We start from the raw sequence: 16,858 nt of genomic DNA, 5'->3' as shown, positions 1-16,858 counted from the left end.
GTGCTTGAAATGGTGTCTGCAAGTGCAAAGTTTCATGCAAACATGTGAAAGCCAGTTTGAGGCCCCTTGAAAATGCAGCCCTTAGCTTCCTCAAGTGATTAAGCCTATGCATAAAAAAATCACCTGGTGCCTCAAGACATCTCTTGAGCATTTTAGCAACAATTATAGCCATAATTTTACTCCTCATTGAGCTTCAGAGAGCTCCAGATCAGGCAATAATGCCATCAGCAAGCAAGGATCATCCACCCGGAAGGAGGAAGTAATGGTAAATACTGAGATGCTTTTCTCATACAAATTAAGAAGACCTTCCAAAAATATTTCCATGTGTCCTCAGCACATTTGTATTTTCACATCTTATGATGTTTTCAAGATTTGCTTTCCCTGAGACGTCCGAGACCTTTTAAATAAATTTTTAGACACATCCCCAGTGTAATACTGAAAGGTTTACCTCTGCTTCACTACCCTGGTCTGTTATTAAGAGACTTCCATTTGGCCTTCCAATGCATTACAGACATTCTTTTTCTCCTCTGACAAAGTAAGGGCATGTTGTGAAATGTCGCTTTTTTCACCAAGTATTTCAGACTACTCCCTCTCACTGCATTATTCTCTGCTGGAGCTGGTGTGGGTCTGGGACAAGTGCTTGGAATAAGCAGGCTGTGCAGGGTTGGAAAATAGTCCAGCTTTTGAGATTTATTTTTCCTTTAGGTATATTCAATTTCCCAGTGTTTTAAGAGAAAATTGCTATCTGTAAAACATATATTCAGGCTCACACAGGATATTTTCAAAGTGAAAAGTGGTTCCTGTAAGGTTCCAGAGGGCCAGAACCCTGGTCTGTAGGGCTCCAGGTGACCAATGCTGCCCTGCCACTCTCTGGCAGCTATGGTAGAGCCATGATCAATGCACTGTAAACCATGGGAGACTAGGCACCACAGGAACTGCCATCCATGGAAGCCTCAATTAGCAATATCCCCGTGACCTCTGACTGGGCCAGGAGGAGCACTGTTTAAGCATGGAGAGAGTTCCAGGAAGGTGTCTCTTCTACTAGCTGGATCACTGGTTGACTTATGACAGACCTTACTCCAGACCTGTCCTGCTCCCTTTCCTGACTCCAGCTTTAACCCTCGGTTCTGGTTCCTGACTTTTGACCCTGGCTCCACAAACTAGGCATGGGTTCCTATGTCCTGGCCCTAATAGGTGCCAGGTTATACTCCATTAATTGCGCTGCCACTTCCCCTTTTTAAAAAATGCAGATTACCTTTGAAATCGGAAGTTGAGGTCAGCTGTGCTATAATTATAAAGAAAAATAGCTGGGAAGTTATTACATTTGATGCCATCTTATTCTTTGCCTAGACCAATCAGACCAGGAATTGGTATAAGACAGAAGACTTTTGAAGAATTTGTTGAAGAACAACTTAAAGTAGATTCTCAAATAACAGAAAACCACCAGGAGGTAATGTGTTATTGGCTGTATTGATGAAACTGTTCAGCTTGTTTCTACAAGTCCCTATGGGCTTAAGTAGTACACGGGCCTTGTTCTGGCTCTTTGCACAAGGGTGAATTTCTCCCCTCACCTGTTAATAATGCTAGAGAGGCCTAGACTAGCTTCCATAAATTAAAGCTGTCCCCCCCCAGAAATGCACTGTGAAATGCTGTTTGCCCATGATATTGCTGACATTTTGTGGGCTGTTTAGTATTCACAGTATCCTACTCATCTAGGTACTACATGGCCTATATTCTAGCCTCCTCCAGTTTATTTAAACTAAATTAGATCTCAGGATGACTCTGTTATTCCATTTGTCACCATTCCCTATCCTAAAACTGGTGGTGGTTGATAATCATGTCCCTCTGCTTTTTTTGTCTTTTCTAATGTGAATTTAGTGCTTCATTCTGCCCCGTGCTGAGCATGCAGGTCCCAATCCTGCAAATTAAGCACATGAGTAATCCCACGTGCTTAATCAGTGAGATTGCTCACATGCTTAAAGATCAGCATGTGCTTAAGTGCTTTGCTGAGCTGGGGCCAGAGTGCTCAGCACCTTGGGCAGCATCAAACCCTTAATCCTGGTGACATGTTCTGATTTGGCTGCCCTGAAGACAGATCTTCAAATAATTCACAGAACAGGTATATCTTGGACGCAAACACTCCAGACTTCTCACATGCTTTATTGACGTTGTACTCCAAACCTGATCTGGATGAGCTATGTGGGAATGGGGGTGAGAAGACATATCATTTTCCAAGGCTCATTAAGTGCTTTCTGCTGAGACTGACAGCAAGGGTACAATGTGGACGGAGCCAGATTTTCAACAGCGCTCAGCACACTGGATGAGTGTCACAATGGGAGCCACTGGGTGCTGAGCACTCTTGAAAATCTGGCCCTTAGTGTCAAATGTAGCAGTGGCTTTTGTCCACTTGAAATTGGGGTGACTGAGACCTGCATTTTATCTTCAATTCTGTCTACCAGCTCTGCCACCTTGCTATAATTACTGACCTGGAAGACATACAATTCAGTATCAAACATTTGGAAACCCAGAGCAATAGATTCTTGTTTCCTCTTTGTCTACCAACAAAGTAACGCACAACTCAAACTGATACATTATCTTCCTTTCTATATGATATTACACAAAACAGTCATACTTGCCTTAGCTGCAGACAAACTTATCTCATCCTTAGGGGCTGTTCTTCTCTTTTCCAGTATCATATTTAGTAACACTAGAGATAACACAGAAGGAAATAAGTTGTTGCGTGTCATTTAGTACTCACATTTGTATAAGGGATAGCTAGTATGTAGGTGCTACTGAATAAAATGGGAAATGGTAGTAGAAGTTAGGGCCAAAATTTTCCAACTTGGGTGCCTAGAATTAGGCACTTAAATCTATATATAGGCACCTAAATTAGTGGCTGATTTTCAGAGACACTGAAAAATCCAAAGTCAATCAGAAGCCCAGGGCCTCAGCAACTGAAATCAGACTACTCATATAGGTGCCTCATTATGGATTTAAGTGCTTTAACTTTAGGCATTCAAGTTTGAAACTGTTGGCCTAGCATAATATGATTAATAAGCGTGAACATCAGAAAAATTGTTACAGAAAATACATAGATCTAAGGAGCTGAGCCAGACCCCTTTCTTTTAGCTCCAAACACACAGGCCTCTACCACTTGAGCCAAAGCAGAAGCCCCATAGCTGCTGCTGGTAGTTCTCATATCCTCTCTGGGGGCTAGTTATGATTCATTTGCACAGTCACCCAAAGCCAGTACTGTAGACTAGGCTTCTGGTGGCCCAGTTAGGTTTCTTATTGAATCCTTTGCTTGTATTATCATGTGTGAACTTTTGCACTGGGTGGAGCCACGTGCTTTCTGAATAATAGAGCACTTAGGGCCATACCCTGTCTAGAACCACAAACAGCTCACACTCATAGCAATGATGTGAATAAGACTTCCCTGAAGGCACCAAGGATGCCTAAAAATAAAAATTCTTTGCTTTTTCATTTGCAGTGTAGTTGTAGCCATGTCGGTCTCAGGGTATTAGAGAGGAAAGGTGGGTGAGCTAATATCTTTTATTGGACCAACTTCTATTGATGAGACTACACGGAGGTCTTCTTCAGGAGCTCTTCTTCAGGTAGCTTGAAAACTTGTCTCTCTCATCAACAGAAGTTGGTCCAGTTAAGACTATTACCTCACTCGCCTTGTTTCTCTAGCTTTTGTGTGGTAGTTTCCACCCCCAGATAACTTTTAAAATATTAATTGGTCCATATAGTACTCTTGTGAGTTAAGTGTATTACAAATTGAGACAATCAGATAGAGAAGGTAAGTGGCTGCCCAAGGTGACTGCGGGAATCAATATCACAGCCAGAACGCAGACTTATCTGGCTCTTAGTCCGAGACTCAGTCCAATGGACCTCACTCCTCTCTCTCTCTCTCGGGGGGCAAAGCACAGGTAAAGGAGGATGACCTTCCCCCTCTGAGCTGGAGGTGGGTATGAGTCACCTTTGCACCCAGGCCATAGCTACCGGTACGGTGTATGGGCCCTAGTTGCAGCTGTACAGTATCCCTTTCCCTACGTACACACACAGTTTTGTGGTCCAGTTGATCAGTGCAGTCTGAAGATCTATTGTCCATGCCACCATTCTGCTGTCTACGCACAAACAACCCTAGTCTTGCTTCCACAGCACACGGGGATGTGGAGGCTTCTGCTTTCTGCTTCTTGCTTCCCATCATAATGTATTGTTTCTGTCAAGCTTTGGGTCTTCCGTGGCACGGAGGCTGTATGGCCTTTTTAGAGCTTAAAGGACACGTTTTGGGTTTGAAAGTTTTTATGGTGTCATGTGTAGTTCTTGTTCAATTCAGATATCTGAACAATAATGGGGTACACTTGCACATTAGAACAGCTGTGACATGAGGTTAACAGAAAGTGTAAACTATCTGAGTTTAGTGATAAGCATAATACAGAATCTAGAAGGTTCTTATAAATCTCTCACAGGTTAGTTAAGCATTAGAAGAGCTGGGCAGGAAAATGGTTTTCCTGTCCCATGACAATTCTCAAGATTACATTTTTTTCCCCAGTCTGAATCAGGACAGAAAGTTGGACTCTCAAAAATGTTTATGAATTGAAAATAAAAAAAAACACACACCAAATTCTATTTGGGTCAGTCAAAACCTGTCATTTTGATTTTGGCCATTTTTATTTTATTTTATATTTTTTTACTCTAATTAGCATAAATTTCTGTGCAAAAATTATTTTGAACCAGAAAACAAGAAATATTTTATTTTGAAAATATCAGCATCTTTCTTTTAAACACATTTTTTTTAATTGAAAAATGCAATGAATCCAATCAATTCCTGTGAAAAGTTTTGGTTTCAACAAATTGGCATTTCTTCAACAACAAAAAAAATCTCCCTCCTTCCTCCCCCTCAAAATTCCTGACCCGCTCTAATCAGAAGGCTCCTTAGCCTGCTAACTATGCAAACTGTCAAGTGCTGATCTATTGTTTACAGCTAGGTTTTCCAGTTCGAATAAATACTATTAAAACTCAAGTGAAGAAAAAATCTGAGACCACTTGCTGGGAATTCATCCCTGGGTGTCTGAGATTTCAGAAAAAGGTCAACTGTAATATAATTCAAGGAAAATTATCTTTATAAACAGATTATTAAAACAACTATTTTCTCTTCTTAAATATTATCCATTAATTTATCTATTAGTAAGCACTGCAGAACTGACAAAATAATCACCACAGACCAGAATGTTGTACTCTATATCACTAAACCAGAGTAGAATGTATAACATTTGGAAACTTCAAGGTGATACAGTATACAGCAATCAATTCAGGTACTACTATAAAAATACAAGTAACGTAAGAAAACTTTTTTAAAAAAAGATTATCTGGATTTACAGAACTCAAACTACTTAATACTATAAAACTTTTCACTACTCCATGTAGTGCTGTCTATGTGTCATAAAAGCAAAGGTGTTTACTTTAATAAACTTCACTGGCCTGAAATTTAAATAAAGGAGAGTTCTAACTCCTCTCAGAATTTTTGGAAGGCTTTTGCCAGATCACATCAGTACAATAGCAAGCATCCGTGGTTCACTTTAATCTGAAATTCTGGGAAATCTTAGTATTTCTTTCTACATGGAAATGTAATTATAAAATGAAGTGGTGAATTATTTGCTATGTAATGCACCATTATATTCATTACATTTATCTATCATTCTGCCTTCTATGACATCCTTTATTTGTTTCCTCTCTTTCAATTCTCTGTATGTTGACAGGGATTTTCAAAAGTTCCAAAATTACTTAGGAACACAAGTCCTGTACACTTTCAGTAGGACCTGTGCTCATAAGTGATTTAGGCACTTTTGAAAAGTCCACCCATTATCTCTCTGTATTTCCCCAGAGCATAGTAATTCAAGATATGCTTTAAAAGTAAATCCACCAGCTTTAAAAAAATACAGCACAAAATCCTGTTTAAGGTCCTCTTCCCGCCGGTGCAAAAGGGCCATCACTTGACCTAAGCACCACCAGAGATCTCAAAATAGGGTTTTAGTGGGACTTAAGTGATACAGAAAGGCCTGGTCCTGTCCATCTGTACAGGGATGAATGTTGCCCTAACAGAACATGGACTAAATCAACAGGACTGCTTTTGTGAATAATCTGAGCAGGTTTTGGATTTAAGCGCAGACTCAAAATATGTTTCAGTGCAGTTGTTAAACTATGAGAAACAGTGAGAATCATTTGCTTGCCAGAATCTGAGTTTATTGGCAACCTCTGATGTCATCACTAAACTCTTTAGTGCAGTGACTGTCGGTTAGATTCTGTTTTCAGTTATACTGCTGGCAGTTTGTTAATTTGTCCATACACCTGAGTTTAGAAAAAGAGGCCATGATTTTATGCTAGCTTTGATGTCATCATCTGTTGTAGAGAGCATAGAACCATGAAGTCAGATATTTGCAAGTTAATTTATATATTTGTCTGTAATTTTTATTAAAAAGAAAAAAGAAATGCAGGGCCTTAGCCACAAAGTGGTCATTGAATGACTTTTTAACATTTTTTATACCTTTCATCTGAGATATTGAAACTATTTCATTGTTATGAAAGCAGAAATAGGAAAACACATTGATCACATGGAAATAAAAATTCTCAGATAGCTGTGCATAAGGACTGAATTAACAGGGTTACAAAGAATATCTGGGCATTTCAGAAGTGAGTTTTAACCTATGTTAACCAAACACTCTGGAAGGGTTTTTTAGACTTTCTAAAAAAATGATTAGCTAAAATAACACTGTTTGAACATTATCTCGGTATAATATTCCTCCCTGTGAGAATTTATTTTGTGCTGTGTGACTTGAGCAGTATAAATGCTGGAAAACTAGCATTGTGTGTGTTTAAAAAGTTTTGATATAAAGGAAGATAGAAAAATGTGGCATACAACAAAGAAACTGTTTTTATTATTATGGCTTCTGCCTAATGGGATCTGATTTCTCTCTCCATTTTTGAAGAAAGTCTCATAATTTAAACATAATTTTTGGTATTTGCAGAACTTCTGTGAGGCTAAAGTGACCCCTCGGAAATCTTTCCTGAAACGTGGAGAAGGCATTGCAAGGCTTGAAAAAAATAAAGAGAACCTTGCAAAAGAACAAGCCAAACATCCCAGAAGAGTTAGTTTTGATTGCCAGAATCTTTTCTCTTTGCCTCGCCAACAGGATGCAGGAAAATTACAGCTGGGGAAACATTTAAATCGTTTACATCGACGGGCCAGCAGCCCCACGGTGTTGGTCTCTAATGAGAAGAATACAAATTGCACTATCTCCATGAGTGAAATAAAGGCTCAGGTTGACAGTAAGGCAAGAGATCCTGAGCAATGCCCAGAAGAAAGACGAGAAGGAGGTGGTGGAGAAGAGTGTGCAAAGGAGGATCCTGCTGTACCACTGCAGATGAACTGGGCTGAACTCCTGCAGCAGTGTCAGGAACAAATTACTGAAATGAAGCTACAAATAGGTGAGAAAAATAAAGCTCAAAGTACTGATTCTCTAGGACATTCAGACAAAGCAGACAAAAGTTCCATGGAGTCTACAGTTCAAAAGGACCTAGACATTGTGGATCAGTGTGTGAAGGGCAATCTAACTCAGAGAGCAGAAAAGCCCTTGGAAGTCCTCCAAGAAGGTTCTAAGCTTCAGAATTTAGAAGGAAGCCAAACCAAGCAGATGGATTGGAGCACAGGCCTCAAATTCACATCAGGTGTGAAAGGAATTAGCAGTTGCCACAATGAAGATTACACTGTGAGCAAAAGCCCAGAGAGCCAAAGAGGAACCACCACTGGGTTTAAGATGGTTAATGACAGAATAATGAAAGTTACTCACAAATCAGCTCAAGGCATGAACAAGAAAAAGAACATCACATCAGTCAGCCACCAGCAAGAGTGGCAAAGCAATAGAAGTGCTGCCAACAGGTGGAATGCTCAACCTTTGTCCAGTGGGTCAGGCTGCACATCCACTGACAGTGAGGATGACCCCAAATCTTACTGCACTCAGTCTCCCACAACACATGTGCCTCAGAAAGTAGGTCGCACAGACAAAAATTTGGATCTCTCTGATGCTGATTATGCTACTGATGAGCCCAGTGGAGCAGAAGAGCTGGCCCTGAAAAAGCACACCAAGTCACCTCCAAAGAAACTGGGTGCTCAAGAGATAAAAGCCAAGCAGGATCTCTCCCTCAGCACAAGCAGCAGTGACTCTGGTAATGGGGTTGCCAGGCTGAGAGGAAACAAGGCTTGCTCTTCTCTTCGAAAGTCTCCCTTTCGGCCCCCGAGATCTGCAAGAGATGGAAGAGAGCCTGAGCCAAGGAGTGAGAGTAATGCTGGGGATGGTAAAAATGTAGAGCTGCAGTCATCACCATCAACATGTGATCTGGTGGCCAGCCTATTCCCTGCATTCAAAAGTAAAGAAACCCTTGCAGAGGAGAGGGCACAAAGAAAACCGGTTCTGGGTACGCTAGGTAAGGGCTAAGCAAAACTTCTTTCCTCATGTCAGTAGAAGTTGAATTTTTCTTGGTTTATAATGATTCTACACCAGTGGTGCAAGTAGAATTCATTTCTTATCGGTACACTGCACTCATGGGAGGGACACAAAGGGGAGGCACCAGCTAAAGGGGGGGCACATGACCCCCCCACATGACTCCTCCCTGCCCCACCCCTTGCATCACCCCACCCCATGCTCCATTAGTACATGCACCATCCCAGGCCATGCCAACCACCATGCGAACATTCCTCAGCCCTGACCTAGAAAAACCAAGCTCCCGCTAGGGCTGAGGGGATAGTTCAGTCTATATGCCCATTCCAGTCTTGGCCTCTTTGCAGAGACTGCCAACCAGGACGTCTATCAGTGCCACTTGTAACTGGTTTCATGACGAGAGCAAGTGTGCACTAGGAACTGGACTGAGCCCACCCACTACTAATTGTATATAATTTAATACTGTTTTGGTGTGGATGTGTAGGTGCGGTTGCTTAGCCCTCATAATGCTTCACATCTTCACAGCACTTTAGAAATTGTTAATTTCATCCTCACTGCACTCAGAGTTGGCACCAAATTTGAGTTGCTGCCATTTTAGGAATGGAGAAACTGAGAGAGAGTTTAAGTGATGTGTACAAGGCCTGAATGGGAGCTGGTTTGAGATCTGGGATTAAAGCTGAGGGGGTCAAATTCATCCCTGGTGAATTGTCAGTGAAGTTATGGCCTGTTATATCTTGGTTCCCGACCATGTGCTCAGCATCACATCTCTCATTTTGTAATTAATTCATATTGCTATTAAGCACAGGCAAACGTGCTTGGCACTGTGCAAGACACAGACATTAAGACAGCCTCTGCCCTGAAGAGTTTACTGTATAGGAGACATTCAGCCCACAAGAAAAAGCAGGATGCATTGGAAGAACCAGAGAGGAAAATTACCTTACAAACTTGATTTAATCTTATATTTTATTTGATCCTCTTACATTTCTTCTGAATGTGGGAGAGTCTTGCAGATGAAGTGGGTTTTCAGGAGAGATTTTTCTATTTCCATTTGAACAATAAGGACAATGCTTGGAACTCCTGTGGCAGAAAAAGAGCCTGCCCTGTGGTTTCTGGTTCATTGGACCCTTGGAAGCCCACGTGCAATTCCTAAAATAATAAAAATACCGCATGCCCATGCAATTTAGTTACTTATTTTCTGGGGATGAGTGGATGTTAACTATCTATTGATTTATTACTGTGCTTTTGCCATGTTCAGTCTCCTTTCTCCTCTGGGTCGGTTTGATGTCTAGGTGAAAGTTCTGAATTAGAAAATTTTTGGTGCAGCACATTGTACTTAACAGGGGTGAATTCCAATTGGATTTACAGTAAGCAAGAGCCTGATCCTGCAAATACTGTCACAACCTGGTCCAGTCCCACTCTCTGGATGGACTTTAGTCTGTAGTGATGGGATCCAATAACTGAATCCCACATACTAATACGCTCCCAGGATCTGGATACGAGTAGTGGATAGTCACTGTTCCTAGTTCAGGCACATTCCCAGTTGCAGATCCATGTCTGACCCTCTTCTTGGGCAGTGAGACCTCACAGTCTGATTGCCTGGACCCAGGAACCAGTGCCTGAGCCCCTTGTTGCTCATACACATCCCCCTCCTTGGTTCCATTCTTGGCTGTGGGTGCTCTGGTTTTTCTGGTTACACCAGGGGTGAAAGTAACTTACAGGACTTACCAGTACTGCCGGAGTCCTGAGGGGGGTGTGGCCTCATCCAGAAGAGGCGTGGCCTCTCAAGATTTAAAGGCCCCGGGGAACCAGCTGTGGCTGGGAGTCCCAGGGCCTTTAAATCAACCAGTCAGATATTTTTTTAAAAGGCCCAGAGCTCCTGCTGCTGAGGGAAGCCCGGAGCCCCTTTAAATCCTGGCCACAGCCCGGCCGCCAGAGCTGTGGCCGGGATTCAAAGAGCTCTGGGCTGACCGCAGCCCGGAGCTCTGAGTCCTTTAAATCCCGGCCCCAGCCTGGCCGCCGGAGCCGTGGCCGGGATTTAAAGGGCTCTGGGCTGTCCACAGTGGCGGGGAGCTCTGAGCCCTTTCAGTCCCCGCCGTGGAAGTCGATGCGGTCCAGCACGGTGTACTGGCTCTTGTCGGTACGCCGTAGCTGACCACACCGGCTTACTTTGGGGACAACATGGCAGGAAAGCAAGGAAACACAGGCTTAGTGAAGGAATTTCTTATACAAGGAATGTCTGGGCAGAGAGCCATTCAGTGTCAGTGATCCTGCTGGTAGAGAAGCTACAATAGTACAAATAATTAATAATAATAATAATTAATAATTGTTCCACTGAAGTAGAGCCATTCAGTGTTGATGGCCCTTGATTGCTCTGTCACACCTCCTCAGACACAGACTCTTCACTAGCTGTCAAGGTCCTGCTACAAAATGGATGCTCAAAGCCACTTCAAAAGTTACATTCAAAATGGAGGCTGAAATACAGTATGGCATTAACAAAAACCAAAATGGAATGTATACATTGGCCCAGACATAGCCCCCAATCCGTCACAGTTAACTGCCAGGTGTAGTGCTTGATTTGCACTAGTAAGCATTATGCTATATAGCAGGGGTTCTAAAACTGGGGGTCGGGACCCCTCAAGGGGTCGTGAGGTTATAACATGGGGGGTCATGAGCTGTCAACCTCCACCCCAAACTCCGCTTTGCCTCCAGCATTTATAATGGTGTTAGATATATAAAAAAGTGTTTTTAATTTATAGGGGGTGGGGTTGCACTCAGAGGCTTGCTATGTGAAAGGGGTCACCAGTAAAAAAGTTTGAGAGCTACTGCTGTATAGTGAATAGTGTCAGGATTGGGCCCCAAGATGTTAAAGTCAGAGAACTTTACATTTTCCTGGTCTATGCAATTCTGCTGTAGTTAAATACGTGCACTATTTTAATGAATACACAGTAAGTTATATGTACTAACGTGATTGTCTTCATAGAAGCAGCTCAGAGAAGGCTTACTGACAAGTTAGAGGAACTGGAAAAGGAGGTTGGTGTATATCGTGGAGAAACCCCTCTTCTAGCGAGGATGAAAGAAGAACAAGAGAAAGCAAGGCATTTTCTTAGGTAAGTAAACCATCCCGTGGTATGCAAAACAAATCTAGCTGACCGTGCACTACGGCCAATATTTTCAGCCGTGGATTCCTAAAGCTAGGTTGTTAAATCCTACATAAGTGGCTTCATTTCAGTGGGCGCTGTGGGTGCTCTGAAAAGCAGGCCATTTACGTGGATGTCCAAACATGGATGTAGCTGACTAACTAGAGGCACACAGATTTGAAAACTGTGGCCAGATGACTAGTTTTAAGGCTCGATCTTGTGAAATGCTGAATGATCTGTACAAGTTGCTGAGCATCCTCAAGTCACAGTGAAGTCACTGTGAGCTGGGGGCACTCCCATCTCAGAAGATCAGGCCCAACCTGGTTATCATCCTATGTCACATTTAGATTTACTCACCTTTATATAGGGGTATCTATCCAAACCAGGCAAAGGATTTATTTGGGACTATGGATGTGCCAAGCTTGAAGTTTCAAAAGAGCTGATTTGTAAATAATCTAAGTGCAATAAAGCAGCTGTAAAATGTTTGCATAATTCAAACAATTTTCTCCTCATTTGAGATCAAGCAGGAAAATTTTCAGTCCAAAAAGTAATATTTTGAGGAAAATGATGATTGAAAACAGGGGTTTGGAATAGAGGGCACCATCTCAGCTGTAGGTACCCTGTAGCTTGTAATAAAATCATGGCATGGTTAAATTCAAACCCAGTGTGATTATTTTTTTAAAAACATGTTTGAAAGCTGTTAGAACCTACACTTACCATGTATCTATTGTAATACAAACTCTTTTTTTTGGTATTACTGTGTTCTTTCTATTTCTTACTCGGTATGAGAATATTTCTTTTCTTATGTAAAGTAAGAGTAATTTCTTGATTGAGTTTTTTTTTTGCATTCCTTTAAAAAACATTGAATACATGTTGCAGACTGAATGCGCCCCCAAACCAAACCAAAAGTTTGCACTTTTATATGTTCACTCCCATTGATTTCAAGGAGTTTAGGATCAGGTCCTTTCAGCATTACAGTGTGCTGTATTTTTCCTTAGCTATCCTTGCCCAAAATACTTTGCATTTTATTATGAATTCCTTCATTAAAGATCTTTTTCTGGGTATGAGCCCACAAGCTCTCCAATGGGCTTCAATAGGAGTTCCATGTGTGAGAGCTTGTGGGTTTGGGCTGTTTATGTTTAACATCTAAAAAAGCAGTAAAAGAAAGTAGGCTACAGTTTTTCCAAAGTTATGTACTGATGTTGCCTTCAGCTGCTAAGTGATGTTTCTCATGCAGAGTTAATGCAATACTTTCCTAGACAGCACTGTACTCTGCTCCTGTAGATAGATGGTGCCCTCTGGTGGGTTTGTCTTACTGAGTATAGTGCTTTGGCATCTAATAATAATAGTGTTGGCCCTAAAAAGAGTGTTGTTGACAGTGTTTTGGTGGAGTTAGTTGTAGTTGCCTCTACCATTTTCACAAAGATGTTTATCCACAAATCCATAGATGGCATGCTGTGTAGTGCAGACCTTTTCATTTCCTCTGTCCAATTTGTGGGCCAGATCCTCAGCAGGGGTAAACTTGCTTAGTTCCATTGATGTCAGTGACCGCACAATGATTTACACCAGCTCAAGATCTGGCTCTGTATTTTTAAATTAATGAGCACATCAGGAGCCCTGGTTGGTAACCACAGTGATAGAGCTCTTCAGTTATTCCATGTTGACTTTTTTGCCTGGTCGAAGCAATAAGAGACCTATTGAGAGAGTCAGCTGGCATGCCTGGACCTGTCCAGGCTCCTATCCATTCTCTGGTTTCCAAACACATTTTTTTCCTTAGGCCTCTGCAGGCATGAGAAGTGTAGACTGGAGGTGAAAATTCTCTGAGTTTAGAATTTGGCATATGCACGGTGCCTAACGGAGACTGGGGCGGAGATGAGAGCTAGTAGACTGAGACTCCACCCAGACAGAACTGAGGTAATTGCTGTTGGCTGTGGAAAGCTGTAAGGAGATTTGGTGAAGATTATTTCTGGGGAGTTTGCCTGCCATTTGTGATATATAACCTGCAGTTCTTGTTGGATCTACAGCAGCTTCTGGATGTCCAGGTAGCAACAGCAATCATGGGTGCTTTTTCCCTCCTTTTAGCTAGAAGGTTTTCTCTTGGCTGTGGATTTTGCTTCCATCACCAGGGTCTTTGTCAGTTCGCAATTGGGTCGTTTCAATGTGCTTTACATGGGGCTACAGCTGAAAACTTTGAGAAATTCAATTTGCATGAAACATAGAGGTCTGCTTTGTAGGCAGTGTTTTCTGCAGAGAACACTTTACACCTGTGATGTGCACTGGCTGCCAATTCACTTCCATGTGCAATTCAAGGCTTTGGTTTTAATCAATTGTATAAGGCCCCTAAAAGGTTGGAGTCAACCCTAACTGAAACACCTCTGGTCTCTTTGGGTGATTCTGCCACAGATGAAATCAGCTGAGGTGCTGGAACTGATTGCTCACTGGTCTAGGTACGAAAGTAGGGCATTTGCCGTGAAAGACTCTCGGGGGCACAGAGAAGATGGGCATAAGCAGGGGTGTTGTATTTATTACTCCTACTAGATGTTGGAGTGAGGAGTTAATTGGTTACTGCGGAGATGTATTACTTTTAATGTTCATGAACCCAGAATACCGTAAGGGCTCATTTTTTAAAAAAGGAATGAATGAATTAAATCCAAATGAATAAACTGTAAAAGTCTCTCCTGCAGTGGCACCTTCCTTCGGGCAGCAGGAGGAGGGGCCCTGTGCATCTCTTAATGTCAGTGTTAGTTTCCATTTTGTACATTAGAGAACACTCTGCAGTGACAGGCCCAGTTAGTGAGGTAAATGCTCTTAACCACCTCACTGCCGCCTCATGTGCCTGTCTATGAGGCTAACAAATGATATAATAATATATTCAAAAAATGGGGTGAGCATTTTGGCCAAACACTGATTTCAGTTAATACAAATATGCTACATTCTGGGCTCTATTAAGGACTTACAGCCTGGAGCTCCCGTGGGTGAAAACATGCACTGCCCCAGTGCTGGCATCTAGAGGCTTTAGGATTGGAATGGCAAAATGTCTCCTAGGTGCTAAGATTGTACATTAAGCACTTGGACTTGCCATACCTCTAGCAAGCATTCCCAACAGCTCCCTCTCCACTAACTGGTACGTAAGGTCTATGGCCATTCTCACTCTGGGGAAGCTAGGGCTTCTGGAAGCTCAGTCTCCAACCTTGCACCCTGATGGGTATGTGTGGGGAAGGAGCCACCTATGCTCTCTCTTCAAGCGCAACTGCTGTGGGCTGCGATCAATGGTGTGCCATCTAGGTATGCAACGCATGCATTGCATGCCCCAGAATTAAAAAACATGATCCAACTGGTGGCCCGTTGGCCAGATCTGGCCTGTAGGATGATTCTGTCTCGTGTCCTCTGCACAGTGTGACTTCACAGTCACCATGGACGTGGTCATGCTGCATACAGGACACCATTTTGTGCAACGTCACTAAAAGGTTGGACTACCTAAGGCATCCAAGTTTAGAATTGAATCATTGCATGGCTTACCAAAAATGTCCTGGCCTGACACTGGCTACCATAATTTATCCCTTCATGGCTTAAGAAAATGTGTTTGAAAGCCTGTAAAATTCATGGCTATAGAACTGGCTGGGAAGAAAATCCCAATGGGAATTGCCTTCCATTTGCTCAAAAGGACAAATTCTACCTTCAAACATGCACCTGAGACTCTCAGTGATTACAGACCTGATTTTTTCAGAGGTGCTGAGTTACCTATAGCTCCCCTTGACTTCAGTGTCTGCTGTGAATGCCCAAGACCTCTGAAAATCAAGCCCTAAATCTGGGAATCCTGGATACTCATCCAAAGACAGGATTCGACCTACATTCTTTACATCAGCTTCATAATCCTCAATTTACCTTTTGAACAGAACACGAATGGATCAGTTTGAGACCAGCAAGGCTCAAGAACTTAATTGCTTAGAAGAATATAAGCGAGACTGCATTCACACACCGAAGAAAGAAAAGGTTGAATTTAAGAAGTACGCAACAGCAGCTAGAGTCACTAGGGAGGACATGAAATCAGAAGAAATACAAGTAAGTAGTGCATAAAGAAGGGGAAAAAGAAAATGTGATTTTGAAGATCAGTTTGTAGTCCGTCCTAGAATGGATATGAGAATTGCTCCTCAAGTGATGGAGAATCCACCATTTTTTTGAGACAACTTGTTCCAATGGTGAATTGCCCTCGCTGTTAAAAATCTACAACTTATTTCCAGTCTGAATTTGTCTTGCTTCTTTTTCTAGCCACTGGATAGCACTATGCCTTTTTCTGCTAGATTTATAAATCACTTCCCTGTGTAAGTATTTGTAGACCATAATCAATTCACCTCTTAAATTCCTCTTGGATATACTAACTAGACTGATATCAGAGGGGTCGCCGTGTTAGTCTGGATCTGTAAAAAGCGACAAAGAGTCCTGTGGCACCTTATAGACTAACAGACGTATTGGAGCGTAAGCTTTCGAAAGCTTACTCTCCAATACATCTGTTAGTCTATAAGGTGCCACAGGACTCTTTGTCGCTTTTAACTAGACTGAGTCAAGTCTCTCCCAATAAAACATGATTTCCAGACCTCAAATCATTCTTGTGGATCTTTTATGAATCCTTTTCAGTTTTTCAATATCCTTTTTGAAATGTGGACTCCAGAACTGATACAGCATTTCAATAATGGTCTCATCAATCCCATACACAGAGATAATATCAACTGCCTATTCCTACTTGATATTCCCCTGCTTACACATCCAAGAATCACGTTTGCCCTTTTAGCTACAGCACTGCACTGCACTGGGATCTAATGTTTAATTGGTTATCTAAGGCCAAGTCCTTTTCTTTTCCAGTGCATTCCAGGATACAGTCCATTATCTTGGAACTATGACCTACATTCTTTGTTCCTAAATGTATGACTTTGCATTTGGCTCAATTAAAATAAACGTTGTTCAAATGAGTTCAGCTTGCTAAGATCACTCTCTATAACTGGCCTGTTCCTATCATTATTTACCATGCCACCAATTTTGGTGTCATCTGTACATTTTACCAGCAATGCTTTTATAAAAATATTGAATAGCACTTGGCCAAGAACAAATCCCAGTGGGACTCCACTACAAACACCTCACTGGATGATGATTCCCCATTTACAATTGCTTTTTGAGATCTATCAATTAATCAGTTTATAATCCATTTAATAGGGGCTACATTGA

The 16,858-nt window shown here is 41.9% G+C and overlaps 1 protein-coding gene across 13 annotated transcripts in view; it reads left to right on the top strand.

Annotated features, from left to right (window-relative positions):
* Positions 1-16,858, top strand: part of LOC120400888 (centromere protein J-like) — a 124,520-nt gene that overhangs the window by 88,099 nt on the left and 19,563 nt on the right. For all 13 annotated transcript variants that reach the window (XM_039530157.1, XM_039530168.1, XM_039530166.1 and 10 more), the window contains 4 exons: positions 1,351-1,450; positions 7,032-8,487; positions 11,482-11,608; positions 15,535-15,700. In XM_039530157.1, the coding sequence (XP_039386091.1) occupies positions 1,351-1,450; positions 7,032-8,487; positions 11,482-11,608; positions 15,535-15,700 (1,849 nt within the window). The remainder of the gene's footprint in view (positions 1-1,350; positions 1,451-7,031; positions 8,488-11,481; positions 11,609-15,534; positions 15,701-16,858) is intronic.

Source organism: Mauremys reevesii, linkage group 3 (assembly GCF_016161935.1).
Source record: "Mauremys reevesii isolate NIE-2019 linkage group 3, ASM1616193v1, whole genome shotgun sequence".
Taxonomy (NCBI): Eukaryota; Metazoa; Chordata; order Testudines; family Geoemydidae; genus Mauremys; species Mauremys reevesii.
The sequence above is the reverse complement of the archived record's forward strand: the minus strand, read 5'-3'. Positions and strand labels throughout refer to the sequence as shown.